Genomic DNA, 26,831 nt, shown 5'->3' with positions numbered 1-26,831 from the left:
TTGATTGCACATTATTTGGAAAGGCAAACACCTGTCTATATAAAGGTCCCACAGTTGACAGCGCATGTCAGAGCAAAAACCAAGCCATGAGGTCGAAGGAATTGTCCATAGAGCTCCAAAACAGGATTGTGTAAAGGCACAGATCTGGGGAAGGGTACCAAAAAAATGTCTGCAGCATTGAAGGTTCCCAAGAACACCGTGGTCTCCATCATTCTTAAACGGAAGAAGTTTGGAATCACCAAGACCCTTCCTAGAGCTGGCCGCCCAGCCAAACTGAGCAATCGGGGGAGAAGGGCCTTGGTCAGGGAGGTGACAAAGAACCCGATGGGCAGACTGGAGCTTGTCAGAGTTCCTCTGTGGAGATGGGAGAACCTTCCAGAAGGACAACCATCTCTGCAACACTCCACCAATCAGGCCTTTACGGTGGAGTGGCCAGACGGAAGTCATTCCTCAGTAAAAAGGCACATGACAGCCCGCTTGGAGTTGCCAAAAGGCACGTAAAGACTCTCAGACCATGAGAAACAAGATTCTCTGGAAACCAAGATTGAACTCGTTGGCCTGAATGCCAAGCACCACGTCTGGAGGAAACCTGGCACCATGCATACGGTTAAGCATGGTGGTGGCAGCATCAGGCTGTGGGGATGTTTTTCAGCGGCAGAGACTGGGAGACTAGTCAGGATCGAGGGAAAGATGAACGGAGCAAAGTACAAAGAGATACTTTGAGAACATGCTCCAGACCTCTCAGGACCTCAAACTGGGGTGAATGTTCATCATCCAACAGGACAACAACCCCAAGCACACAGCCAAAACAATGTAGGAGTGGCTTCGGGACAAGTCTCTGAATGTCCTTGAGTGACCCAGCCAGAGCCCGGACTTGAACATCTCTGGAGAGACCAGAAAATAGCCGTGCAGCGACTGTGATAGCGAAATTACAAGATTGTTATAATGCGGTTATTGCATCAAATGGTTGTTTTATGGAGTAGAATGGGTTTTTTGGAACACTCATCTGTGCGTGGTCTTCTAAAATTGGGCCTCTGGGGCTAAATGCTTCCAGTAGATTTACAATGCCTTAGCCCATATTCCATTCATGTGAGGGAGATGACTACGGTTTGACTGGAAGGTACCATGGAGAGATGGCTTGGGTATGGGTTTCTACACAATGAGAAGAGTCTTTACAGCAGATACTGCCTGCTGTAAATTATTAGTATCGTTCATACAGATCCTAACCTTGTGACCCATTCCATACATCTGTTGTTTGTCATGAACATTCAGGAGGATGCACTTTGCTATAAAATGCTGTGGATCAAATATGCTCGTTGGGCTCTCAACGAATAACCTACGGGTGGGTCGTCGACCTGCTTCATTATTGGAATAATTAATCTGTGTTATTAATACGTATTGAATAAAGTAATATCCTGATTGGTCTCTCCTCATTATTGATTAGAATTTCCATGACACAATGCTCCCCCATCCAACCTGACAGAGCTTGAGAGGATCTGCAGAGAAGAATGGGAGAAACTCCCCAAATACAGGTGTGCTAAGCTTGTAGCGTCATACCCAAGAAGACTCGAGGCTGTAATCGCTGCCAAAGGTACTTCAACAAAGTACTGAATAAAGGGTCTGAATACTAATTTTTTTTATATTTTAATACATTTGCAAACATTTCTGAAAAATATATTTTTGCTTTGTCATTATGGGGTATTGTATGAGGGGAAATTCCTTTTTAGAATAAGGCTGTAACATAACAAAATGTGGGGAAAATAAAGGGGTCTGAATACTTTCCGAATGCACTGTATACTAAACACAATGCATTTTTACAGTTTGCACATACAGTAATAGACCAGGGCTTAGATTTCACCTGACATAGCCTACATGGAATTGACTTGTATCAAGGAGGATTTTTCAGCCAATTATTTTATGGCATGAGAGACTTGAGACAACCGCATCTGTTCGTTTTTTTCATCAAACGCTTTTTCCTAACCATACCACCAAATCTAGTAAATATATTTTTTAGTTCTGGGTAACATTTTGACATTGTGAAGATGAAAGGTATTACAATAAATGATGTGCAATTAATTGCTACAGCATTTGTTTCTCGTGGTAATTACACAATATATAGATGCTTTATCATGCATTGATGTAACACCGTCCCTTGAATAGATGAAAAAAGAAGAAATAAGTCATTAAAAAAAAAAATAATCTATCAATATTATTACATTATATAGGTGCTTATAGGAGAGTATGGGAGATGTACCCTGCCAGGGCCAATGTGTTCCAGGCAAGCAGTAACACACCTGATGGATTCAACTTATCAACTACTACAACTAGCTTTCTTAGTTGAATCAGTTGAGTTACTGCTTATTTGGGGAAAAAGTCTGCATGGTAAGATTACCCATCCCATTTTATGACCAACTTCCCAAAGCACTTAAGCAAAAAAAAAAACACATGGAAAACACTAATGGTGCATTTCACATAGGAAAACACATTGTACAATATAAAGGACAATAATACAGGGACATAAGCATAGTTTAAAGAAATAACAAAATAAATATATAATCCACTGCAATATTGTCTACTCAACGTCATTTTACCCATGTTGATCTACAGGATGTCATGCACATTAACATCTATTCAAGATAATATAGAACAACATCTCAAGACAATTATAGATGATTCTGCATAGCATTTCACCTAAAAAAATAATAATTGTGTAACCCTTTACACTCGTGGGAATTGTCCTATATGGATAGGGATAAATTGAAACGTTTCTTACAGAAGAAATCATATGCATAACCATGGTAGCAATTGAAAAGGAACAGTTGAGATGGGACAATTATTAGACCAAAAGGTGAGTACACAACTGTTCACCTGACAATACTGAATCCTAACATTACACTGATTTTATGTGCATTTTACATTTACTGTACTTTTTGCTGCATTCGTTAACGAATTCAGTAACATAAGACTATTCCTGGAGAATGTGGGGTAGGTGCAACATAAGACTAAAAAAATGACAAGGGTTTGAGTGAGAGGACTAACTGGTGTCTCCATTGTCTCGGAGTTTCAAAATTGTTAGCTATTACTGCATGGTCGGAACTAGAAGCACAAGCATTTCGTTACTCGCATTAACATCTGTTAACCATGTGTATGTGACTAATAAAATGTCATTTGAAATGGCCATACACCTCTCCAAAGTGTGCACAGTTCCTAAGCAATTTCCAATGCACTTTTATGACACAAAGACGAGTCTTCAACTACAAAAGGTAGTTTTTGGAGTTCTCCTAGCTGTGCCGTTGAGGAACTAGAGTAAGTACACTTGTAGTTGTTTCATTTGGAACACAACACTTCATCCCCGCCATCACACAAGCTAAGTTATAAAATACAATTTTACAGTGTTAGGCATTCACAAGGCAATTCAGAGAAACTTTGGTGCACGTAGAAAGGAATCATGACTGAATTAAGGTGCGTGTGCCCTGGCAAATTTGCTTCACAATAAACATAAGCTCATTCTGTCCAGAACGACCCAGGGTATAACGCCATGTCATCTTGCAACTGTACATCAAACATAGTGATCATAAACGTTGACACAGTATATGAAATGACTTTTATGATTTGGAAATTTGAAGTTCAAATTTGGACTCGGGTGTTTGGCTTGCTTGTATGATGCCAAAGCGTTATTATAAACCTCAACGTCTCATCTTTCAAAATACATAGTAATCTTAAATTTAGAGCTTTTCCCTCACTCGGACAACCAAAAATGTACAAAAGTTGCCCAATTACTGGGAGGAATGGGGGAAACGTCTTGTCGCGCACTGTGCTCATGTTCAGAACGGCTGTTCGTTAAACCCCATACAGCGTTGTGAACCGCAGAGCCAGAGCTCTGACGTCATGTATAGCATGTTACTGTGCAGCCCAATTTAGGCACTTATTAGTGCCCAATTCTGCCATTTTCAACCTGTATATGGGTACGAGTGTAAAGGGTTAATCGAAATGAGCTAAAATACCCACAAACATCTCTCTGATTGCTTTGGAATTCATTTGAATTGAAGGTGCTTCGGCTCCAGCAGTTTAAACTCTGCAATTCCTATCGTAAATATTTGCAGTTTCTATTGAGGGCAGACCTAAAAAACTAGGTGATTCGTCAGTCCTCCTCTTTCCCCTTGCCTTTTCCTTTCTTACTGCCCTTTTTCGAGCCTGACCTAGATTTCTTTGACTATGCTCTCTTCTACCCTACTTTGACCCATACAGGATTTTCCTCCTCTCCTGGCAAAGCCCCTACCTCTGCTGCATTCTGCAGCCTCTCACCTACACATTGTTGTTCAGACACACACACACTCCCTCTGCAATGTCTTTCTGTTTGTATATTACACAAATAAGTGATTAGTTGTTGTTCTTCATTGGCATTCTGGCCTGCAACTCTGGTTTGTGCTTTTTCTTCAGGGCTTCGGAGCTATTCTGGTGCACTATCTGACCCCCGTTCAAGTGGCTGCTTTGCCACTATTGTGCTAACTCCATCTACTGTGCCCTGCGGTTTTCCTGTTGACTTGTCCCAGTCTTCCTCTTCCTTGATTGCCTTCTCTCTATCTGGCTCTACCTCCATTTTGTTGCCTTCCATCATTCTCACCTCCTGGCTGACCTCTTGGGATGTTACTGGAAACACATTTGCAGAAACCACCGAATCTAGGTCGTTAAAGTCAAACAATTGACCCTCATCAATATCATCGTCCCCCTCACCATTCCCCTGCTCACTGGGTCCAGGTACTTTGTTACCCTCCAGCTTGGCCTCAATGGGATCGTCTTGCTCTTCTGCTTCGGCCACCATAGTGCATGGTTTGCTTTCTTTGGAGCCCTGTTCCCTAAAAGAGTCAATTGTCTCCGGAGTTTCTTTTACAGGGTCCTGTAGTCGTGTTTCTGTATCATCCAGCTCGGTCTCTGTGGAGATCCCTCCATTTGATGCCTTTTCTTCATCAAGTGTAACTGGCTCGTTGTTGTCATCTAAGTGCTTGTCAGCGACTGGACAACCAGGTAGATCCATCAATTGTTCAGGCTGTCTTATGGTCTCAGGGGCAGGGCAGTTGCTGTCGAGCGATGTGCCACAGTTCTCTCCTGATACATTTTTGCATTTATCTACACTTGCTGGCAATGCTATGGAAATGTCTTTATGTTCAAGTGCATTTTTACACTCATCTGGGCTCCCATTTTGTTCATCCTGACCTGCCACTTTCAGGTATTTTATGGCATTTTCGGTAACATGCTCTGGGTGAGTAATGACACCATCATTGGCGATAAGGTCTTCAGGTACCATGCGCTTCTCGAGCGCCGGTCTTAGAACTATGCGACTGTGAAAGTTAATTCCCTCTTCCTTTGTGTCTTGGATTGTTTGAGTCTCATCAACTGAGACCTTGATTGCATCTTCTTCTTTGACATTGTTTGAATTCTCAGCAGTGGACTCTTTCAAGTCCAATGGACATTTCGGGTCAGCTGAAGAGTTCAGGCAGTCTACAAAGTTATCAGGGTTGGTTGTGTACCCTGACTCGTCTTTTTGGGTACCAGTATTTGTTGTGGATTCGAATTTCTCTTTAGGGTTATCAGCACTGGTTACACAATTGGTTATACATTGCTGGTTAACAGGATCCACAATACCAATGTCGCACTCATGGCATAATACTGATATCTCGCCTTCTGATTTCTCTGATTCCATGGAAGGTTTTTGGTGGTCCTTTTTGACAACTTCCTCACTCTTGGCTTGGTCCGTCAGAGATACTTCTGGGGTTTCAATGGGAGGCTCCTCACTCTTAACCTCTACTCGGCCCTCTGCTAGTTGTTGTTCTTCTTCCTTCAGGTTCCCTCCCTCAGCTATGGTTTGTGCTTTTTCTTTAGGGCTTTGGAGTTCTCGATTTGGTGAACTACCGGTCCCCTCTAGAAGCTCCTGTGTCTCTATTGTGATAACTTCCTCCACTACTGGCTCCTTATCTGTTGAGACTGAGTCCACATCCTTTTCGGTTTTGCTCCTCTTGTTATCGTCTCCCTGGTTTTCATCACCTTGTGTCTCTCCCTTCTTGCCTTTCTTCCTCTTTTTGCCTCCTTGGGCCAGTGGCTGCATATCAGTGGCCTCTGGCAACACTTTAGCCTTTGATTCGACTGGACTCTTAGTAGTATCAAGGTTTGTTCTTTGGGGAATCTGTGTGCTATTTTTCATGGAGACTACACCCTTTTCTGTTGTGCTCTTCTTATAGTCTTCCTGCTTTTCATCACCTTGTCTCTCTCCCTTCTTGCCTTTCTTCTTCTTCTTCTTCTTGCCTCCTTGGGCCTGTGGCTGAGTGTCAGTTATCTCTGATAACGCTTCTGCCTTTGTTTTCTGAAGCTTAGGTTGAGGCTTACATTCTGATTTTATTGCGCTCTTACTAGTATCATGGTCAGTCCCTGGGCTAATCTGTGTGCCATTTTGTATGGTGTCCTCAATGGTTTCCCTAGGGTGAGGACATGAGTCTATACTTTTCACAACCTCTTTCCTCAATGCTATATTATCTTGTTCAGCTAATGCACCATATTCTGAGGTAGGCTCTTTTGTGTGATCACTACTCTTGGTGACTTTGGCCTCCATGTCATCTGCCTTGTCATTTTTTATTCCCATTTCCCATTTGTTTGTGGCCTCTACTCTCCCTTGCACTGTCCCCTCCATGCCTGCTGGTTTGTATCCCTCCCCTGTAAGCTCTTCCTCAGGAACTGTTACAACCACAATTACCTCAGAATCGCAAACCGGTCCATGCTTGACCTCTACTACCAGTATGCCATTGTCAGAGTCTTTGTTGACATTACTGCATTCAATCTCAACCCCCAATTTGGGCGAGCATGGCCGAGCCTCCATAGAAGTTTTGGTTTCAGAAACACCAGCGAGGCTACAGGGAGTGGGCGAGGTCAGATGGCTCTCTTGAACCGCCTCATGTGTTTCCACTTGCGGCCTGGACCTTCCTGGATCCACCATCTTATCTCCTCTACTTCCCAATTCCATATCCTGAGCTCTGCCTAAGAGATCATGAGGGGAGAACGTAAGGGTGATACAGGCCAAACACTGGTCTGGTGTTTCAAGAATTGTCATTTTTCTGATGATCAAGATCTGTCAGTTGAAGCTGGGCCAATTGGCGCAAAGCAGAATTTGAAAGAATTTGGCCAAAATCTAACCAAAACAGAAGAGAAGAAAGGGAAGAAGAATAGGAGATCACAAAAACAAAGCTCTTGAACATAGATGAATTGTCAAAGCAGAGGAATAGGTCAGAGGCATCTTGGTACCTCAAACTTTGGCAAGCTGCAAATCTTTTAAACTTTGAAATGTCTGCTGTGGTGTTATTTTGCTTTGGGGGTCACGCTCACTTCCACAAATCAGACAACCATATGACCATCTCAATATGAAACCACTATGTAGGATACACATGGCACCAAAACAAGGGTGTTTACGCCATGTGCTTTAAATCATGGTTTAGATGGATTAATTCAAATGAATCAGGTGTAGGGGTTTCAATGGGTTGGGAGGAGAATCAGTAGTGAAAGCTTAAAAGTTAGTCGCCGAAGTCAACCAAACTCATGTTACGTATACAGGTTTGCATTAGATTGGGTGTGGGCATGATTTAAGTTTAAGTTAGCTATAATTTGGCAAAGCTATGAGGTAAGCAAAAGATGATTACAACATATGGGGATATTTGTCCCGTAATGGGGCTTACCGAGCATGATGTTCCCCCTTTCTGTGGGTGATGTATGGGAGTCCTGAGCCAATTGAGAAGCTGGATCTCTACTAGCTGACCTTTCAGTTACCATCTCCACCTTTTCCCCATTGGTGGTCAGGTTAGGTCCGAGGACAATTCCATGTTTCTGGGTAGGACATGAACACAGACTGATGACAGGCTTTTGGGTCTCACAACAGTAAATTATAGCTGCATAACTGCAATAGATAAACCCATTTCAGGGGCCACTGTTTCATATTCAGAGCTCCGACTCCCATGAGATGACAAAGTACCTTCAGAATATCTTTCAGCTGGACCAGCTCATTCCTGAGATCATCTCGCTCATTTTTGATGGCGTCCGAATACCTCTTTTGTTGCTCTAAGGCCTGAGCAGTGCCCCCAGTGGTGGGGAGGAGGAAGTGCAGGTGAAGAACAAAGGAGTGATATGGGTGATGGAAGTGAAAGTGAGCATACAGAAAGTGAGGGTACAGTATACAGTTTCAAGTATTCATGCACTTGGCTAAAGTTAACTTCTCTGCCTAAGTGAATAATTGTATTTTAAGACCACAACACAGGTGCACATATCACAATTGTGTGTGGGGGTTTACACATGCATACACCAAATGTACTAACAAAGTAAATGGATCAGAGTTCACAGGGCATACCCCAATCTTTTCATCCTTCCACTCTACAGTTTCCTGCAGGTCAGATATTTCCCTAACAAAGCTGTCCTGCTTGAGACGCAACTGACAGATCTCCTGGACAGTAGAAAAGCAGAAGATGATGGAACAAATAGGAGAGAGGGAGAGTGTGTGGGAGAGGAGTGAAAACAGTAGAAGATCAGCATGCAAGTAAGGAGACCGGGGAAATTCAGAAATAAGAAAACTGAAAGGTGGCAGTTAAGGTCATTTTGGCTGATCTGACAAGCTAGGGGTTTTCCTCTGAGGACTCACCGTTAGTAACTCCTCGCTCTGTTTTAGCGTTTCTTTCATCACGTTGAACTGGAACTGGAGCACGCCGTAGGCATGTTTCTCACACTCAAAGTCCTGGGAAAGATGACAGAGATGTTTGAATGGCCTAACAATATGCAGTGATCATTTTGGCCCTAAACAGCTGCCTTATAATCCAGGACGTCGCACTAGCTACATTAGTTGTGGATTAAATCAATTTGGATAAAGGGCGTTGTACACTATGAATTTAGGGATTTTGTCGACCATAGAAATCCTTGGTCGGACCGCCTAAGCATTTATTTTTGTTGGATCGCCTAAACCCAAACAGCGTAATATATACACTAAACAAAAATATAAAAAACGCAACATGCAACAATTTCAAAGATTTTGCTGAGTTACAGTTAAGGAAATTAGTCAAATAAATTAATTAGGCCCTAATCTATGGATTTCCCATGACTGAGCAGGGGCGTAGACATGGGTGGGCCTGGGAGGGCATAGGCCCACCCACTTGGGAGCTAGGCCAACCCACTGGGGAGCCAGGCACAGCCAATCAGAATTAGTTTTTTTCCCCACAAAAAGGGTTTATTACAGACAATTTGCTGCTATAACAATGTTCTGTGAAGGCTTTCCACTAGAAGTTAGAATATTGCTGAGGCGACTTGCTTCCCTTCAGCCACAAGAGTATTAGTGAGGTCAGGCACGGATGTTGGGTATTAGGCCTGGCTTGCAGTCGGCATTCCAATTCATCCCAAAGGTGTTCCATGGGGTTGAGCTCAGGGCTCTGTGCAGGCCCATCAAGTTCTTCCATACCGATAACAAACCATTTATGTATGGACCTCATTTTGTGCACAGGGTCATTGCCAATGCTAAACAGTAAAAGGCCTTCCTCAAACTGTTGCCAGAAAGTTGGGAGCACAGAATCGTCTAGAATGCCATTTTATACTGTAGCGTAAGATTTCCCTTCCCTGGAACTAAAAGGGGCCTAACTGGAACCATGAAAAACAGCCCTATACTATTATACCTCCACCAAACTTTGCATTCAGGCAGGTAGCGTTCTCCTGGCATCCGCCAAATCCAGATTCGTCTGTCGGGCTGCCAGATGGCGAAGTGTGATTCATCACTCCAGAGAACGTTATTCCACTGCTCCAGCGTCCAATGGCGGCGGGCTTTACACCACTTCAGCCGACGCTTGGCATTGAGCATGGTGATCCTAGGCTTGTGTGCAGCTGCTCGGACATGGAAACCCATTTCATGAAGCTTCCGACAAACAGTTCTGATGCGGCTTCCAGAGGCAATTTGGAACTCTGTAGTGAGTGTTGCAACCGAGGACAGAATTTTTTACACGCTAGGCAGTCCTGTGAGCTTGTGTGGCCTACTACCCTATGACGGTGATCACGTTGAAAATCACTGAGCTCTTCAGTAAGGCCATTCTACTGCCAGTGTTTGTCTATGGAGACTGTATGTCGGTGTGCTCAATGTTATACACCTGTCAGCAACAGGTGTGGCTGAAACAGCCAAATCCCCTAATTTGAAGGGGTGTCCACATACTTGTGTATATAGTGCATTCGGAAAGTATTCAGACCCCTTCACCTTTTCCACCTTTTTTTATGTTACAGCCGTATTCTAAAATGGATTAAATTGCTTTTTTCCCCTTCAACCTACATACAAGTGTGTGAGTGTGTATAAAAAAAAAGGAAATATCACATTTACATAAGTATTCACACCATTTACTCAGTACTTTGCTAAAGTACATTTGTCAGCGATTACAGCCTTGAGACTTCTTGGGTATGACACTACAAGCTTAACCTGTATTTGGGGAATTTCTCCCATTCTTCTCTGCAGATCCTCTCAAACTCTGTCAGGTCTCTCCAGAGATGTTTGATCAGGTTCAAGTCTGGGCTCTGGTTGGGCCACTCAAGGACATTGAGACTTGACCCGAAGCCATTCCTGCGTTGTCTTGGCTGTGTGCAAAGGGTCATTGTCCTGTTGGAAGGTGAACTTTCACCCCAGTCTGAGGTCCTAAGAGCTCCGGAGCAGGTTTTAATCAAGGATCTCTACTGTGCTCTGTTCATCTTTCCCCTCGATTTGACTAGGCTCCCAGTCCCTGCCGCTGAAAAACAACCCCACAGCATGATGCTGCCACCACCACGCTTCCGAATAGGGATGGATTTGGCCAGGTGATGAGCAGTGCCTGGTTTCTTCCAGATGTGACACTTAGCATTCAGGCCAAAGAGTTCAATCTTGGTTTCATCAGACTAGAGAATCTTGTTTCTCATGGTCTGAGAGTCTTTTGGCAAACTCCAAGAGGGCCGTCATGTGATGAGTGGCTTCCTTCTGGCCACTACCATAAAAGCCTAATTGGTGCAATGCTGCTTATTGTGTTTCTGGAAGGCTCGGCCATCTCCACAGAGGGACTCTGGAGCTTTGTCAGAGTGACCATCGGGTTCTTGGTCACCTCTCTGACCAAGGCCATTCTCCCCCGATTGCTCAGTTTGGCTAGCCAGTCAGTTCTAGGAAGAATCTTGGTGGTTTGAAACTTCTTTCATTTAAGAATGGAGTCCACTGTGTTCTTGGGGACCTTCAATGCTACAGAAATGTTTTGATACCCTTCCCAAGATCTTTGCCTTGACACAAATATTGTCTCGGAGCTCTACGGACAATTCCTTCAACCTCATGGCTTGGTTTTTACTCTGACATGCACTGTCAACTGCGGGACCAATTTAATTTACCAGAGGTGAACTCCAATCAAGTTGCATAAACATCAAGGATGATCAATGGAAACAGGATGCACCTGAGATCAATTTCGAGTCTCATAGCAAAGGGTCTGAATAAATTAATTAAAATCCATTTTTACTTTCCGAATGCTGTGCACACACAGTACCAGTCAAAAGTATGGACACAGCTACAAATTCAAGGGTTTCTTTATTTTTACTATTTTCAACATTGTAGAATAATAGTGAAGACATCAAAACTGAAATAACACATGAAATCATGTAGTGACCAAAACTGTTAAATCAAAATATATATTTTAGATTCTTCAAAGTAACCACCCTTTGCCTTGATGATAGCTTTGCGCACAATATTGGCAGTGAAGTTCAATCTCGTGCTTCTCTCTGTGGGCTAACATATCTTCTGCGCTCTGAGTCCTGGGGAGGTGCCCAGCAGTTTCAGGCTACTGCACAGCTTAGAGGGAACATTGCTTGCAGCTCCAACTTTTGCCCTCAGAACAGCCTCAATTCGTTGGGGCAGGGAATCTACAAGGTGTTGAAATCAGTCCACAGGGATGCTGGTCCATGTTGGCGCCACAGTTGCGTCCCACAGTTGTGTCAAGTTGGCTGGATGTCCTTTGGATGGAAGACCATTCTTGAGACACATGGGAAACTGTTGAGCATGAAAATCCCAGCAGCTTTGCAGTTCTTGACACAAACTGGTGCCTGGCACCTACTACCATACTCCGTTCAAAGGCACTTAAATCTTTTGTCTTGCCCATTCACCCTCTGAATAGCACACATCTGCAATCCATATCTCAACTTAAAAATATTTTACAATTGTTTTTTACCTGTCTCCATCTACACTGATTGAAGTGGATATAACAAGAGACATCAATAAGGGATCATAGCTTTCACCTGGATTCACTTGGTCAGTGTCATGGAAAGAGCAAGTGATCTTAATGTTCTGTATAATACAGTGTTTGGTTTTCGCCAGGCTTAAATGGGACCCATGTCACCCAAAAAGTTATATTTTTGACTCATCTGAAAATAGAAGAATGTTCTAAGAGTCTTGATGATCCTCCAGGTGCTTCGAGGTACGTTTTAGCAAACTTGGGTCAAGTTTTTGGATGAGATGGGTCCCATTATGTCTGGTGAAAACCAAAACACTGCATTTCACAGTAAGAACCTCATACCAACAGTCAAGAATGGTGGTAGTGTGATGTTTTGGGGATACTTTGCTGCCTCAGGACCTGGACAACTTTCCTTAATAAAAAGGAACCATGAATTCTGCTCTGTATCAGAGAATTCTACAAGAGAATGTCAGGCCATCTGTCTGTGAGCTGAAGAGCAGCTGGGCATATATAAAAGTAATAAAAAATAATTTTAAACTGTAGGGTTTCAAACATTTTGTTAAAGAAAAAAGTTAATCCAACAAGTCCGAGCAGGAATGCAATGCATAAAGAAATGTTGATGTGCAATACCTAAACCAGTGATTGGCATGAATTGTGTGTGTGTGTGTGTGTGTGTGTGTGTGTGTGTGTGTGTGTGTGTGTGTGTGTGTATGTATGTATGTATGTATGTATGTATGTATGTATGTATGTATGTATGTATGTATGTATGTATGTATGTGTATATGTATGTATGTATGTATGTATGTGTATATGTATGTATGTATGTATGTATGTATGTGTATATGTATGTATGTATGTATGTATGTATGTATGTATGTATGTATGTATGTATGTATGTATGTATGTATGTATGTATGTATGTATGTATGTATGTATGTATGTATGTGTGTGTGTGTATCTATATGTGTGTGTGTGTAATGTATGCATGTGTGTGTAATGTATGCATGCGTGTGTGTGTGTATGTAATGTATGCATGTATGTGTATGTAATGTATGCATGTATGTGTATGTAATGTATGCATGTATGTAATGTATGTATGTATGTACAGTGGGGCAAAAAAGTATTTAGTCAGCCACCAATTGTGCAAGTTCTTCCACTTAAAAAGATGAGGCCTGTAATTTTCATCATTCACCCTAACCCATACACTTCAACTATGACAGACAAAATGAGAAAAACAAATACAGAAAATCACATTGTAGGATTTTTAATGAACTTATTTGCAATTTATGGTGGAAAATAAGCATTTGGTCACCTACAAACAAGCAAGATTTCTGGCTCTCACAGGCCTGTAACTTCTTCTTTAAGAGGCTCCTCTGTCCTCCACTCGTTACCTGTATTAATGGCACCTGTTTGAACTTGTTATCAGTATAAAAGACACCTGTCCACAACCTCAAACAGCCACACTCCAAACTCCACTATGGCCAAGACCAAAGAGCTGTCAAATGACACCAGAACTACACCAGGCTGGGAAGACTGAATCTGCAATAGGTAAGCAGCTTGGTTTGAAGAAATCAACTGTGGGAGCAATTATTAGGAATTGGAAGACATACAAGACCACTGATAATCTCCCTCGATCTGGGGCGCCACGCAAGATCTCACCCCGTGGGGTCAAAATGATCACAAGAATGGTGAGCAAAAATCCCAAAACCACACGGGGGGGACCTAGTGAATGACCTGCAGAGAGCTGGGACCAAAGTAACAAAGCCTACCATCAGTAACACACTACGCCGCCAGGGACTCAAATCCTGCAGTGCCAGACGTGTCCCCCTGCTTAAGCCAGTACATGTCCAGGCCCGTCTGAAGTTTGCTAGAGAGCATTTGGATGATCCAGAAGAAGATTGAAAAAAACTCAACTCATCATGTTTGGAAGACAAAGAATGCTGAGTTGCATCATTGCCAACAAAGGGTATATAACAAAGTATTGAGATAAACTTTTGTTATTGACCAAATACTTATTTTCCACCATAATTTGCAAAGAAATTCATAAAAAAATCCTAGTGATTTTCTGGATTTTTTTTCTTCTAATTTTGTCTGTCATAGTTGAAGTGTACATATGACAAATTACAGGCCTCTCATCTTTTTAAGTGGGAGAACTTGCACAATTGGTGGCTGACTAAATGCTTTTTTGCCCCACTGTATGTATGTATGTATGTATGTATGTATGTATGTATGTATGTATGTATGTATGTATGTATGTATGTATGTATGTATGTATGTATGTATGCATGCATGTATGTTTGCATGTATGTTTATGTAATGTATGTATATATATTTTTTTTAAAAAGCTGAACAGATGAACACGTTTTTAATTTGCAGGGGGGGAATTGCATTAAATGTAATTATTAATTTCCAATGATTTACTGTCTGTATGGTCTGGGTGCTGCTAGTATTCTTAAATAATATAATCTTTGAGAACTAACAAAGCACCAAAATAAACAGCTCGACAGTCAGGGAGAATTGAAAATTACAAAAACTAATGAATTTAGCATTATTGATTTTGTTAATATGTTTGAACAAAAGAACAAAGCCATGGCAAAATGCATAGAATTGCAGGAAATTAGCTTTAAAACTCCACACATTTCTCTCAGTTCCAAAGCAGTATAGAATCACATAAAATGTGCTTTAAAAAGGGCCAATTTCCACACTGTGTGAAAAAATGCCCTTGTAGTGTAAGAGCTGTTTGAAAAGACCACAGAATTTCAGCCTGCTATAGTGGGAGGAAGTTTTGGCCTTCATGACGACATCGACATGCAGGAAATTAGTCAATAAACATAAGAAATAGAGATCCAAACCTCTGCCAAATGCCAACAGCTATTTTTTCCCTCACCACTCCCAGACAGTCCTAGAAAAATTATTTTTTGAGAAATTGCTCTTTGCTAAGCAGCTATTTTTGTTTCTTTATGACTTTTATAAAAAATAATAATCACATTAAGGTACTTAATTGTTAATGATTTGATAGAGATAAAAACAGCTATAATTGACATTTAAAACAGAAACATTTTCTCATTTGCTTTAAAACATTTCACTCAGTTACATGGACATTTTACATGGCTTACAAATAATATAAATACTTCTCTACACCACCAAGATGGGGACAGCTAAAATATTCTTTAAACATCAGCCGCGCTGACCATGCCCATTTCCACACACCCTAAGCCACTTTTCGATCCAGAAAAACACCCAGGAAATTATTTCTTTACAGTTCATGTATATAATCCTCCATTACTGCATTGGTACAGGCAGCTATAGTTTCCAAAAGGCACCACTTGGCTAATGTCAGTCCCAGTTTTCACCTAATATCGCCCTCCTCTATAGCCTACCCCTTACTCTACTAACTTGGCCTCCTTTCCCGTCATCTCTCATCTTACTGTAATTGTACATTTCTCTTGATCTGGCCCTATCCTTTCTCTGCCTCTCCATCTCTCCCTCCTCATCTCTCCCATACCTTGGTCTTTGCATCGTACTCGCGGCGTGACTCGGACAGCAGCTCTTCCAGCTCCATGAGCGAGTCCTTCAGCCTATCTACCTGGTACATCAGGTTGTTCTTCTCATTGTCCAGCTGAGCGTTGGACACCATGGCCTTGCGGTACTTCTCCTCCACAAGGGAATCCTAAAAGGAAGAGAAATGCCTGTTGTTGATGTCATGTTGGCCTGTTGTGTGAGGTTTATGACACCCATAAATACCTTTCCTCTCTCTCTACTATACAGAGGAACTGTTGGAAAGCCTTTTCTTAACATAGAGAGTTCGGGTAACATCAAAAGGGTGGTGAACAGAACCATATTTTGGTAATTCAACCAGTTGAAAATATGTGTTTGTACTTAAAGAATATGAAACCAGATCAGTTGTCATCGGAGACATTATTACTGGATGATAGGATGACAAACTATCTTGGAAAGTCTACACATTATAGTTCAGATTTACATGGAATAGTTGTGCAATTTAAATGTTTAAATATGAAACTATTTGTGAACAGATTAAATGTAATTTTAGCTTCTAAATGAGAGAATTGGTTTTCATAAGTGAACTAGGCTCAACTCAGTGGTCCTGCCCATGTGAACCGACATTGGTTGTGAACTATGAAACACGCCCTTCTCTCCCTACTACATAAGCCCTTCATGAAAATGTAACATTTGTGTTCCCGAGGACGACGGTCCATACGTTAAAAGGGCTAATATCAAACTACAGAACTAAGCCAACTTCAGCGTGAGCTCAAAGTACGGCAACTTGGTATGAATTTTGAACTCTTATTCACTAAAGAAGTGATACCTCCTAGCCATTGAGTTTTTTTTTTACCTTTATTTAACTAGGCAAGTCAGTTAATAACAAATTCTTATTTTCAATGACGGCCTTTCAATGACGGTTAACTGCCTGTTCAGGGGCAGAACGACAGATTTGTACCTTGTCAGCTCGGGGATTTGAACTTGCAACCTTCCCTTACTTGTCCAATGCTCTAACCACTAGGCTACCCAGCAGCAGCTGTAAATGTGGGCTAGGAAAGGACGAACAAAGTATCTGTCCTACCACACAACAACGGTACTACAATGTATGCATAAGATTCTGTATTTACGATAGCTGCATTGCAGTCCGATAGAGACCCAAATTCCTTTCATTCAAAACCCAACCCCCTTTGTGTAACCAGCCATCATATCTGTACCGTCCGCTAGGGATGTTTTCTTTTATGACATAATTAGTAATCTATGTATGACCCATCCTGTGTATGTGTAATTTTGTGTGATTGTTTAGGTATTTAGTAAATAAATAAAACCAAATTTTGTATTTCTGATTCAACTTGTTACCCAGGGTTCGTGAAGATAAACAATAATTCTACGACTTCAGAGGAGACTGAATAAGGTGACGATTAAGAATTGACTGCTATTGATGTAAAAGATGACCAGGTCTTTAAGATTTTATTCGGAAGATAACAGCTCTATAAATATTATTTCGTGGTACCCCGACTTTCTAGTTAATTACATGATTAGTTCAATCAGGTAATATTAGAGAAATTATTTTATAGAATAGCATGTAATATCACTTAATCCAGCATAGCAAAGACGACAGTGTATGCACATGGGAACACACAGACGGACAACATAAGACATACAGTAACAAACGCTCACAAAAAAATGAATATACAAAATAACACACCCCCATAAAAGACACACCAATAACCAAAAAGGGGTATTTTATCAAGCGCTGCCACTTCCATTCTCTGTACTCATTCGAGTGGTTTCAACTGGGAGGGAAGGTCAGAAACGTGATAGAGAATGGAAAGAATTCCAAGGACATAATTCGTATTCAGGGAAATTATGTAAATGTTAGACCCAAGCAAAAGCTGTCCACTGCATGCCAGTGGGGTTATTGTGTGTGCTTCAATCTATAGCTAGACTCCTCCTGATATCTCCATGAGTGATAAGTATAATTTTGTCTAGTACTGTCTTTTTTCTAGCTAGGGCTAACTACTTTAAGTGCTGGCTGTTTTCCCAGTACCCTACTTGTCGTGTGAACTGCCGACTGCTCATAATATGCAAATAGTTGTTGACACATCAACTAGGATCAAGTGCCAGGGCAATTTGTGACTTGTTTTGGTAATCAGTGGCTGTATTGCAGGGGGAGTGGTTTAATCGCTTTTCTGAGTTTATATAACCAGCTTCTCAGGCTCCATCTCAGGAAGGAAAGAGGAAGGCTCCACACCACTCTCTCACTTGAGTATCTTACATAGTTATTTACAGATTCTGTATTTAGCTCTTTTGTAGCTTTGTCAACTATGTGTGTGTTTTCTATACCTGTTCGCACCTCTACCTGAAGGCTTTATAGACATTCCCCACCCTTGGCTGCAACCCTTCTAATTTAGTGTACCCTGCGCGCACAACCCATGTGGAATTCCAGATCTCTGGCAGCGTTTGAAACTGCCGATCTGCGGTCAAGAACGCCAAGTTAACCTCTGCCTTCAGCCCCTTGAGTTTTTGGCTCTGATGGAGACATGGATCACCCCAGAAAACACACTGCTCTTCATCTGATTCGGTTGCTTTCTCTCAGTCTGAGAGCATCTGGTCACGGTGTTGGCACAGGTCTACTCATTTCTCTTAAGCAGAGATTATTTTTTCCCCCTCTCTCACCATTTCATCTCATTTCAATTCCACCCGGTCAGTTGTCCACTGAAGCTTAACATTGTCATCTATCACCCACCAGGTGCCCTTGGAGAGTTTCTCAATGAGCTTGACACCTTGATAAGCTCATTTCCTGACGACGGCTCACCGCTCTTCGTACTTTGTGACTTCAACCTCCCGATGTCTGCCTCGATTTAATTTCTTTCCAACACTCGCTTTCCCCTCCTTGCACCACACCCTTTCCCAATCCCTTCCAACTTACAAGGCAGGCAAGACACTTGACACTCGTCTTCTCCCATCTGGAGTACTGCAACTCACTGTTGGCTGGGCTCCCCGCTTGTGCCATCAAAGACCTGCAACTTATCCAGAATGCTGCAGCGCTCCTGGTTTTCAACCTTCCCAAGTTCTCTCATGTCACCCTGCTCCTCCGCACACTCCACTGGCTTCCAGTCGAAGCTCGCATCCAAAACAAGACCATGGTGCTTACCTATGGAACTGCCCTTCCCTAACTTCAGGCTATGCTCAAACCCTATACCCCAACACGCCATTCTATTATCTCAGGCCTCTTGGCCCTCCCAGCTCCCACTCAGCGACTATGCATGTAATTGACAGCTTTGGAGAGAAAAAAACTGACATTTCCAAAACTGCAAAGATATGATCTGTGAGTGCCCCAGAACTAATGCTACAGGCAAAACCAAGATGAAATTTCATACAGGAAATGGTCCAGATTTTGAATGCCCTGTGTTCCAATGTCTCCTTATATGGCTGTGAATGCGCCAGGAATGAGCCTGCACTTTGTCGTTTCCCCAAGGTGTCTGCAGCATTGTGACGTATTTGTAGGCATATCATTGGAAGATTGACCATAAGAGACTACATTTACCAGGTGTCCGCCCGGTGTCCTCCGTCAAAATTATTGCGTAATCTTCAGGTCCATGCGCGTTCCATTTTCTTCAGAGGAGAAACCAAACTGCCACGAATGATTTATCATCGATAGATGTGTGAAAAACACCTTGAGGATTGATTCTAAACAAGGTTTGCCATGTTTGTCGATATTATGGAGTTAATTTGGAAAAAAGTTTGCGTTGTAATGACTTAATTTTCGGGTTTTTTCTTACCCAAACGTGATGAAAACGGAGCGTTGTCCTACACAAATAATATTTTTGTAAAAACTGAACATTTGCTATCTAACTAGGAGTCTCCTCATTGAAAACATCTGAAGTTCTTCAAAAGGTAAATTATTTTATTTGAATGCTTTTCTTGTTTTTGTGAAAATGTTGCATGCTGAATGCTAGGCTTAATGCTATGCTAGGCTATCAATACTCTTACACAAATGCTTGTTTAGCTATGGTTCTAAAGCATATTTTGAAAATCTGAGATGACAGTGTTGTTAACAAAAGGCTAAGCTTGAGAGCAAATAAATTAAATAAATATGCGATTTTCATGAATAGTTAACGTTGCGTTATGGTAATGAGCTTGAGGCTATAAATAGGATCCCGGATACGGGATTGCTCGTCGCAACAGGTTAATTACTTCTCTCTTATTAACCATATTTTTTGAAACTGCACTGTTGGTTAGGGGCTCATAAGAAAGCATTTCACTGTAAGGTCTACAACTGTTGTATTCGGCACATGTGACTAATAACATTTGATTTTAGTCTGGATAAGAGCATCTGCTAAATGTTATTGAATTTGATATCAGGACAGCATAACTTGTTGACTGATTTGAAAGGAAGCTGAAAAATATATGGGAAAAGATAGGCAAGCCATCTAGCCTGACAAGAACACTATAAATTTGGCACTTGTCGCAAGTTTTTATACTGCCAAATATCATACTGATCTGGACTTTCAACATCACTAGACAGAAATCACAGAGCATCTATTACAATTAGAGGGGTCCCAGCCTCAGGAAACCATTTAATAGCAAGGTAGGAGTCTAAAACTATCTGTAGTTGAAATGGGATAGGTAAGAAAATAAGTCTAAAACATTCATTAACCTGTCTAGGACTGGGGTTCCCTCCCAGCCAATGAAATTGCAGGGCGCCAAATACAAAATCAACAGAAATCTCATTAATCAAATTTCTCAAACAAGTATTAGGCACCATTTTAAAAGATACAATTCTCGATAATCCAGACAGTGTCTGATTTCAAAAATGCTTTACAGCGAAAGCTCCACAAACGATTATGTTAGGTCACCACCAACTCAGAGAAACCCAGCCATTTTTCCAATCAAAGAGATGAGTCACAAAAAGCACAGAGATAAAATGAATCACTAACCTTTGATGATCTTCATCAGATGACACTCATAGGACTTCATATTACACAATACATGTATGTTTTGTTCGATAAAGTTCATATTTATATCCAAAAATCTTATTTTCCATTGGCGTGTTACATTCAGTAGTTCTAAAACATGCAGTGATATTGGAGAGCCACATGAATTCACAGAAACACTCATAATAAATGTTGATGAAAATACAACTATTATACATTAAACTTTAGATACACTTCTCCTTAATGCAACCGCTGTGTCAGATTTAAAAAAAACTTCAAATCATAATCTGAGAACGGCGCTCAGAGCCCAAACCAGCCAGAGAAATATCTGCCATGTTGGGTAGTCAACATTATTCATAAATAGCATTAGAAATATTCACTTACCTTTGATGATCTTCATCAGATTGCACTCCCAGCAATCGCAGTTCAACAATAAATGCTTGTTTTGTTCGATAATGTCCATTTATGTCCAATAGCTTCTTTTGTTAGGGCGTTTGGTAAACAAATCCAAAAGCGCGATCTGGTCCATTCGGACGAAACATTCAAAAAGTTATATTACAGGTCGAAGAAACTTGTCAAACTAAGTATAGATTCAATCTTTAGGATGTTTTTATCATAAATGTTCAATAATGTTCCAACCCAGGGAATTCAATTGTCTGTAGAAAAGGAATGGAACAAGAGCTACCTCTCAAGTGAAAGTGTGTGACTGAGGCTGTAGGCAGACCCCTTAGTCAAACAGCTCCCATCCAGCCCCCCTTGACATGAGAAGCCTGAAACAACGGACTAAAAACGGTTGACATCTAGTGGAAGCCTTAGGAAGTGCAAAATAACCGATATCCCACTGTCTATTCGATAGGGGTGAGTTCAAAAACTACAAACCTCAGATTTCCCACTTCTAGTTTGGATTTTTTCCTGAGGATTTTGCCTGCCATATGAGTTATGTTATACTCACAGACATCATTCAAACAGACATCATAGAAACTTCAGAGTGTTTTCTATCCAATACTAATAATATGCATATATTTGCATCTGGGACTGAGTAAGAGGCAGTTCCACATCAGACTCCACATCTTGGCTCTGATCCTTCAGCTCATGAATCTCCTGGGGTGAAGAGCATGGAAGGGGTGCTGCGACAGGGTTGATAAATGAAGTGATGAGCACAATGACAGGTAGAGAACAACATCTGCAGAGCAGTGTGTGTTGTACAGGTATGGGCTCTTAAAGAGTGGACATGAGAGGGTGCTAGAACACCCATGGCTTTCTTACCTTGTTCTCTAGTATGGAGGTCTCTGTGTCGCCAGTCATTGACAATTCGCCACTTCCACTCCGGGAGGAAGACCCGCTGAGTGAAGCGAGGGTAGCTGCCGTTATGGTGGAAGCAGATTGAGATCCCTTTTCCAGGAAATCTCTGTCCTCCACCTGGGAACGAAGGGGACATACTGATATAATAGGGACCACATCATGCCTTTAAAAAGGGGCAAAGTGCCATGGATTCACAAGGAATGGGGGGAAAAAAACACGGACTCTTCTGCCACAAGACTGCACTCAATTTCCCCATCACATCTTTACCTTTCTCCACTTTGGCCAATCACATTATCCGCAGTCTATCCGCAGTCTTCCCATCCAATCATAAACCACAAGCAGTTTAAATGCTGTTGCAACAACAATTGCTGGGTAAGTTAAGAGTGCATACCTAATTGTCAGACTGGTCTGTGAACTTCAGTGGCTTGCATTGTTCATATCTGTCACAACTTGACATATTACTACATATGGAATTAGTATTAGACATGCTATGTTAGTCATATTGTTCACTTCCCATGCCTATCAAATGCCTTCCCATGCCTATTACAGGAGTTCTTGGAAAATAGTTGTCAAAAGTAGTTCTAGTCCACGACACACCATATTGTTGTTAGTCCCATTTATCCCATTCTACAACACTAATTTGTTTAATCAACACCATCCAACTTTACGCTATATAATTGCAATTATATTTTTTATTAACTAGTGCCAGTGTTGACATCTCATTAGTTCTAAAAACACTTTCTAAGGTCTCCTCTTTCCCATCTTGACAATGACCATACAATCCAGGTCAGACAGTGGTTACTCTCTCTAGGTCTACCCTCCAACTCCACACGAAAGCAGACAGTCTCTCTGTGAGAGTTGAGACCATACTGCCATGACTCTGGGAAGGCAGTGCCGCCCCACTCACATCGGATAAATTGTGGATAGTCATGTGACCCAGGTCCTCCTGGCAGGCTACTGCAGGTGGCCGAGCAGGAAGCTGCAGTCATCATAGTGGCCCACTAGAGGGCGCAATGCCACAGGGTATATTTCAGGGAGGTCACTTTCTCTCACATGCACATAAACACAGAGCTCTCTATATAGCCCAATACTCGTGTATAGCCAAATACACGTGTATATTGCCTCTTTCCAACCAGAACACACAATAAATGGCTAAACTGAGTGTCAAATGGACTCTAGGAACAAGGATCAGCCTACAGCTGTATAGAGTAATGAGCATCCCAGACAGTATACACTGTAGCCCACATGCAAAAGGATTCCTGTAAAGAAATAATTTAAAGTTTGATGATATGTAAAAAGGTAGGATGACTCAGCGTACCAGACATCAACTAGTCTTCATATCTTTGCCACTGGTTAATAGAATATTTGCCCTGAGTTGACAACTTAAACAAGTTGCTTTTCTGGGCAACCTCTCAACACAATAGGAGTTACAACAGAAGGCTGAACTGGGTTGCAGACATCACTTTCTCTGTAACAATTATAATCTGAAAGATGCCAGTTATATATTTATCTACTTCTATCCCTGTTGTGTCAAACAAAACCAAATCACAAAAGGCACAGGGCAATCGCTGAGATTTATTTTGGCATGACGCAGCATAACCCTGTAATGCTTTGCCAATCACCACTAACAAATTACCCGAAGGCCATTGAGATGGTGGTTATTGTGAAATATGGCTGCAATTGACTACTGTTGACAACTGACCTTCCGATTCTCAATTAATTCCTTATGGACAGAACAAGCAAATCAGGAGCCAAATTGTCAATGCCATAGACATAATTGAATTGCAATGGACAAAGACTTTAGGAGATCTGTGGTTAGAGCATTGGGCTGGTAACTGAAAGATTGCAAGATCGAATCCCTGAGCTGACATGGTATAAATCTGTCGTTCTGCCTCTGAACAAGACAGTTAACCCACTGTTCCTAGGCAGTCATTGAAAATAAGAATTTGTTCTCTACTGACTTGTCTAGTTAAATAAAAAGGTAAAATAAAAATACATTTTAAAATGACAGAAAATGCATAAACCATTCAAGTCTTATATCACCATGAATTAAAAAAACTTCACTGAAAAAAAAGTACAACTATGGAGGCTTACTTTAACTCAAGACAATACGACTAGTCCACTATAAAAGTCATCAGTCTGTGATTATGCTTGTTCAATGGCCGTGTCACTCTAATAAGGTTCCATGGCTGGACAGTGGGACTGAGGGTTGCTCACCACTGGCGCTGGCATGGACTGAGCTGGCTTTAGAGGACACCCTGGACCTGGTGCCACGATAACTACTGTACTCTGAAGGCTGGGGATGGCACACTCACCCACCAGCATCAATGTGCACGCACACAAGAAAGCGCACACACGAGACACGCATTACGTCACAAACCCTGCTGCTGCGGTCATTCAATGGACATTGGCATATGTTCTTCAAAGAGAGGATATGGTAAGGAGATAAATAATGTTGACCAAGCTACTGAAAATAGGCCCTTAACAAGACTAAATTGTGACAGGAGCGTTTGTGTGTGTGTGTGCCATTTAGAGGTTCATTCAAATAATTTAAACTTGATGAGTTGATTATTTGAATCATCTGTGTAGTGCTAGCAGGACTGCAAAGGGCCGGAAACTTTCAGGTAAATTTCCATCACAGACACAAGGACAACAGACACACTGGTCTCTACATTGCAGATGAGCTGAAGGCAGTCAATGACCTTGGACCACACAAGGTATCTGCACTGGTGACCGACAATGCTGTGAACATGAAGGCTGCTTGGTCTAGAGTGGAGGCGTCCTACCCTCACATCACACCCATTGGCTGTGCTGCTCATGCATTAAATATGCTCCTCAAGGACATCATGGCACTGAAAACAATGGATACACTCTACAAGAGAGCCAAGGAAAAGGTTAGGTATGTGAAGGGTCATCAGCAGCAATCAACCTCACCAAGCAACATGAGAAGAATAAGAGCACCACATTGAATCTGCCCAGAAACACCCGTTGGGGTGATGTTGTCATCATGTTTGACAGTCTCCTGGAGGGGAAGGAGTCTCCCCAAGATCTGGCCATATCAGTCTGCCAATATGGACAGCCCCATCAAGAGGATTTTCCTGGATGATGTATTTTGGGAGAGAGTAGTAAGCAGCCTGAAACCTATAGCAGTAGCCATTGCACAGATTGAGGGAGACAATGCCATCCTGTCTGATGTTCAGACTCCTTGGCCTAGGCTACTATTCTACGTAGCAGGGATTGGAAGGCGGAAATTTTTTGGTCTTGCTTAGGGCAGCATATCAGCCAGGACCGAGCCTGATCACCATTGATTAGTCTAGAAATTAAGAAAAGATTCCGTATCAAATTATACCATGCCAGGTTGGAGAGGATTGTCGCATTGTCCATTTGAGACATTAGCGTATTTTAGGCTCAGAGCCAGAACAACCTCCTCTACTGCTGTTGAATAATTAATGAAGTCAGATTCATCCAAACATTAAAAGACAGATTTATTTATTTGCTAGCTACTATAGTGCCATAGCCTATAGCGGTCTGCACCCCCGCACATCTAGCAGATTAGCTGCTTGTGCATCAAAAGACAGTTGGAAAGAGGAGGAGCTGTAGAAAGGTTTAGACAGACTAAGTAAGCAAAACAATTGCTTATAATCATTAGAAAACACTCCAGCTATTAGGTAAAGTTTATCTACATGAAGATCAAGCTAAAAACAAAAAAAAATAACCCTATTTAAACGGTTTTGACAGTAATTTTATGTTCATGACGGCGTTCATCCATTACCGTCGGTTATTCAATTACTGTCACAGCCCTGACTAACAGATAAACTTACAGAAGGCAGAAAAAGTTAAGAAACATTTCCTTGAGAATCCATTACCAAAAACCAACATATCTAACCTCTCTCCCTCATGAGAGAGAAGATAAAGTTCACAGAAGTAACAAGTAAATATAGATCAATTAGTTAATGTGTTTACTGATGTCAATTAAGTGATTAAACCTAGAAATTCCATTATCAAAATCAGTAACGGAATTTCTGATAAATCTGAATGGAATTGGCTATCATAGTAGTCACAAACCACAGTAGGGTTCACAAGTTTGGATAGCACATCAAAGACTGCAGTTCAGCACAGTAGAGTTCAGTACTATAAATGTACTCTACTCTTCTGTAGCTGTACTCTACTATATTTTGATGTTTAAATTAGTGAAACAGACTATGATTGGTTCAGATTTTATTTTATTAAAATAATAGCTAGTGTGTAGAATAATACCCAAATATGCAAAGTAGGATATTACATATTTCTACCTTTGTGTACCTTGTGTATGACACATCACCATGAAGAGAATGACATTCATATCCATAATTATGTATTTCTGTGTAGTACAGATCAGGGACCCATGATGAAATTTCATTACAGCAATTCCGTTAACTAGTGTAAATCCAATTCAATTTTGTCAATGTGTCGTGTCACAGTAACACCCCATTATTTCAGAAGACATAGTTGAATCTTAATTTGGAACAGATAGAGTTTTTGGAAAACGTGGACACAAAAACAGGAGTTTTTGCGGAAAATTCTGTTACCAAACTTTGCATCTGCACATGTCTTCCATTAAATGTTATTCTGTGAAATGTTCAGGTGTAAATTGTGAACGGTAGTCAGAGTTGTATGGCTTGTTTAACTTTGAAATCAATGATTTTTGTTTGGCATACATTTTAAGTGAAAAATCAGTCTCAGCACAATTCTGTTACACAATGGGAGTCCTACATTAGAACTGGAGCCGATGACCCTTCGAGACCAACTATGCACTGTCCTCATATAAAGGGCCCTGCAGGGTTGGGATCGGATGTCAAACACACACAAAACAACATTACAT

The 26,831-nt window shown here is 41.4% G+C and overlaps 1 protein-coding gene across 10 annotated transcripts in view; it reads right to left on the bottom strand.

The window, feature by feature from the left end:
• LOC112224070 (leucine-rich repeat flightless-interacting protein 2) overlaps window positions 1–26,831 on the bottom strand; it is a 64,234-nt gene that overhangs the window by 3,577 nt on the left and 33,826 nt on the right. For 5 of the 10 annotated variants that reach the window (XM_042315160.1, XM_042315180.1, XM_042315151.1 and 2 more), the window contains exons 3-8: window positions 21,935–22,087; window positions 15,736–15,900; window positions 8,672–8,764; window positions 8,384–8,476; window positions 8,012–8,104; window positions 7,719–7,866 (exon numbers count right to left, since the gene is read on the bottom strand). In XM_042315160.1, the coding sequence (XP_042171094.1) occupies window positions 7,719–7,866; window positions 8,012–8,104; window positions 8,384–8,476; window positions 8,672–8,764; window positions 15,736–15,900; window positions 21,935–22,087 (745 nt within the window). Of the gene's footprint in view, window positions 1–1,685; window positions 7,027–7,718; window positions 7,867–8,011; window positions 8,105–8,383; window positions 8,477–8,671; window positions 8,765–15,735; window positions 15,901–21,934; window positions 22,088–26,831 lie in introns of those variants that run through there. The other 5 variants (XM_042315124.1, XM_042315126.1, XM_042315118.1 and 2 more) reach the window with 3 other exon arrangements.

The sequence above is a fragment of the Oncorhynchus tshawytscha genome, linkage group LG03 (genome assembly GCF_018296145.1).
Source record: "Oncorhynchus tshawytscha isolate Ot180627B linkage group LG03, Otsh_v2.0, whole genome shotgun sequence".
NCBI lineage: Eukaryota > Metazoa > Chordata > Actinopteri > Salmoniformes > Salmonidae > Oncorhynchus > Oncorhynchus tshawytscha.
The sequence above is the reverse complement of the archived record's forward strand: the minus strand, read 5'-3'. Positions and strand labels throughout refer to the sequence as shown.